The 3,028-nt window shown below is 35.4% G+C and overlaps 1 protein-coding gene across 2 annotated transcripts in view; it reads left to right on the top strand.

Annotated features, from left to right (window-relative positions):
- Positions 1-2,874, top strand: part of LOC107727280 (protein YIPF5) — a 7,632-nt gene extending 4,758 nt beyond the window's left edge. For both annotated transcript variants that reach the window (XM_016537107.1, XM_016537106.1), the window contains exons 4-6: positions 680-825; positions 1,001-1,182; positions 2,048-2,874. In XM_016537107.1, coding sequence (XP_016392593.1) covers positions 680-825; positions 1,001-1,182; positions 2,048-2,210 — 491 coding nt within the window. In that variant the 3' untranslated portion in view covers positions 2,211-2,874. The remainder of the gene's footprint in view (positions 1-679; positions 826-1,000; positions 1,183-2,047) is intronic.
- Positions 2,875-3,028: the final 154 nt, after the last annotated feature.

Here is a 3,028-nt window from a genome sequence, read left to right as displayed (position 1 = left end):
AAATGAGCCGCACTAACCGCATATTTTCTTGAAGTACCCCCTGAGATTTTAAGTTAATGTTTTAATAATTTAACAACACATTCATGTTCATTTTAAGTTACTAAGTACTAATATGTCTTAAATTCTTCACTTTCAAACGTTAAACCCTCAAGCCTTTATTTTGGTGGAAAACAAGTCTGTGCTTAAAACACTTCTTGCTACAAATCTGAAAAAAATGCTGAAAACGTATGTCAAAAAATGTAGGAAATGTGACTGGATGTGGCTGAATGTGATCCAGCACACATAGTGTTCACAAATGCAGAGATGAGTTTGCATGGAGCAACAATTACTGCAAAACTGAAAACCCAGGAAGCCAGTGTAAATTAACACAGTGCTGCGCTTCACTCTGAGTCACGCAGCACACCAGACTAAATCCATCAATTTAATGATCGCAGTTCGCCATCATGCAATTTGAGTTTCATTTGCGATTGCAGCCCTGTTTGTGTATTTTAAAGGGGTCATATGATGTTGAGAGAAAGGAAAAATTGAAATCGCATCATATGACCCCTTTAATTTGACATTTAATGTGTGATTGATGATTAGCATTCCACCTTCCCTCATGAACCCCTATTTGGGAAATCCTGCATGGTGGTGAGTTGTGTAGGGCAAGAAAAAAGGAAAATGTATTTTCCGTTTCCAGAGCTGGGGATCAACTTTGACCACATCTGGCAGAAGACTCTGACTGTGCTGCACCCGCTGAAGGCAGCAGATGGCAGTATAATGAATGAAACAGACCTGGCTGGTCCCATGGTGTTCTGTTTGGCCTTTGGGGCGACGCTACTCTTGGTAAGACTCATGTCTGTTTTAAATGTCTCTAGCCTAAAATTGTTCATCATTTTGTACTTCATAAATATATATATATATTTTTAATTAATGTATATTCTAGCGGAATGATTAATGATAGAATATAAAGTAAAATGTTAAGAGTGCCAAACAAAGATGTTTTTGTTCCTAATTTTAGACGGGTAAGATCCAGTTCGGTTACGTGTATGGTATCAGTGCCATCGGGTGCCTCGGCATGTACTGCCTGCTCAACCTCATGAGCATGACGGGGGTGTCATTCGGCTGTGTGGCTAGTGTTCTCGGTTACTGCCTGCTACCCATGATCATCCTGTCCAGTTTTGGGGTCCTCCTTTCCTTACAGTAAGATGTGCTTATATGATAGTATAAATAATTCATACAAATACACTACCTGTCTACACAAGTTTGGAATAATTGAGACTTTTTATGGTTTTGAAAAGTCTTTTATGTTCAACAAGCCTACAAAAATACAGTAGAAGCAGTAATATTTTGACATTTTGTTACAATAGAAAAGAACTGTTTTCTATTTTAATATATTTTAGAATGTAATGTATTCCTGTGATGCAAAGCTGAAATTTAGAATAATAGTTATTTTTATTATCAATGTTGAAACGTTTGTGCTGCTTAATATTTTTGTGGAAACCATGATGCGCATTTTTCAGGATTGTTTGTTGTATAGAAAGTTTAAAAGAACTTTTTTTTTTTTTATGCAAATCTTTTGTAGCCTAATAAATGTATTTACTGTTACTTTTGACTTTTTTTGCATCCTTGCTGAATAAAAGCTTATTTTTTAATCTTACAACAAAATTTTAAATAATACTGTATCATGGCTTTCCGTACCCACTGTATATATATATATATATATATATAAGCAGCAAAAAAAAAAAACTTTTTTTAGCATATTAAAATGATTGAAAGAACTGTAATAATTCACAGTATTACTGTTTTTTTGTTGTTGTTGTTTTTTGCTATAATAAATGCAGCCTTAATGAGCATAGAAGATTTCTTTCAAAACATTCCAAATCTTAATTCCATACTTTTGACTGGTGGTGTGTTTTAATGCATAACGTAAAGTGTTAAACATATGTATTAATATCAATTATTAATCCTATAATTTATATGAATATATATCGCAGTTCCATCATTTTAATCTTATTTGAGCTGGTTTATAATACACCTTAAACCAGTGTTTTCCTGTGTCTTTCAGGGGCATGTTGGGCATGATTTTAACAGCTACCATCATTGGTTGGTGCAGTTTTTCGGCCTCTAAGATCTTCATCTCTGCTTTGGCCATGGATGGGCAGCAGCTGCTGGTGGCGTATCCCTGCGCCCTGCTGTACGGAGTCTTTGCCCTCATCTCTGTTTTTTGAACTCTCAACCTCTTTTAATGGACAAAATGACCACCAGTACGCAACCTTTTATTTGAGGACTGCTTTTGTAACACCCACCACACCACACCCCCTCTCACTGAGTGTTTCCAGTGTTCATCATGTTCTGAGAGAATGTGGATTTAATTTCTCCTGCAGTTTTCTTTTCTTTTTTTTTTTACCTGCCCACCTACTCTGAGAAATATTCTTGCTTGCATAATGCAGGTTAAAACTCGATTCTTGTTCTTTAATGTGGACCACATTCTATTGTTCTTTCCAAAATAGTTTTCTTTAACAGAGCCAGAAAATGAAGTGGGTTTATTGAAGAGAAGAATGTGTAATCAGTGCAGAGGGCACACCTCTCCTCCTACACAGCATCTTTAATGCTTTTGTGTTTCAGGCAAGCATCTCACTCCAGAACATTCTTTGCAAACTACAGTAGTAATTCTTCTTTCTTGAAACTGTTTTTCATTACATTCCTGATTTGCTGTTGATTTGTTCGGTCTGTGTTCGTTCATACACTTGGGTCAGTAAGAGTGCCTACATGTTCACACATTTTCATACTATTCTATCATGCACTAGGCAAATGAAACGAAACGAAACAAAACAAAAATCACCCTTTGTGCATCTTTTGCAAGCCTATTTAAAGCTATATTGCAGCCAAAATAAAAAATGCTTTATTTACTCACTTTTTGGTTCCAAACCTGTATGACTTGCTTCTACATCCAATTTTGATGATATATATGTATGTGTATATATACATGTATGTAATATGCATGTGTGTGTGTGTGTGTGTGTGTATATATATATATATATATATA

This window comes from Sinocyclocheilus rhinocerous, unplaced genomic scaffold (genome assembly GCF_001515625.1).
Source record: "Sinocyclocheilus rhinocerous isolate Xijiao unplaced genomic scaffold, SAMN03320098_v1.1 scaffold95, whole genome shotgun sequence".
Taxonomy (NCBI): Eukaryota; Metazoa; Chordata; class Actinopteri; order Cypriniformes; family Cyprinidae; genus Sinocyclocheilus; species Sinocyclocheilus rhinocerous.
The sequence above is the reverse complement of the archived record's forward strand: the minus strand, read 5'-3'. Positions and strand labels throughout refer to the sequence as shown.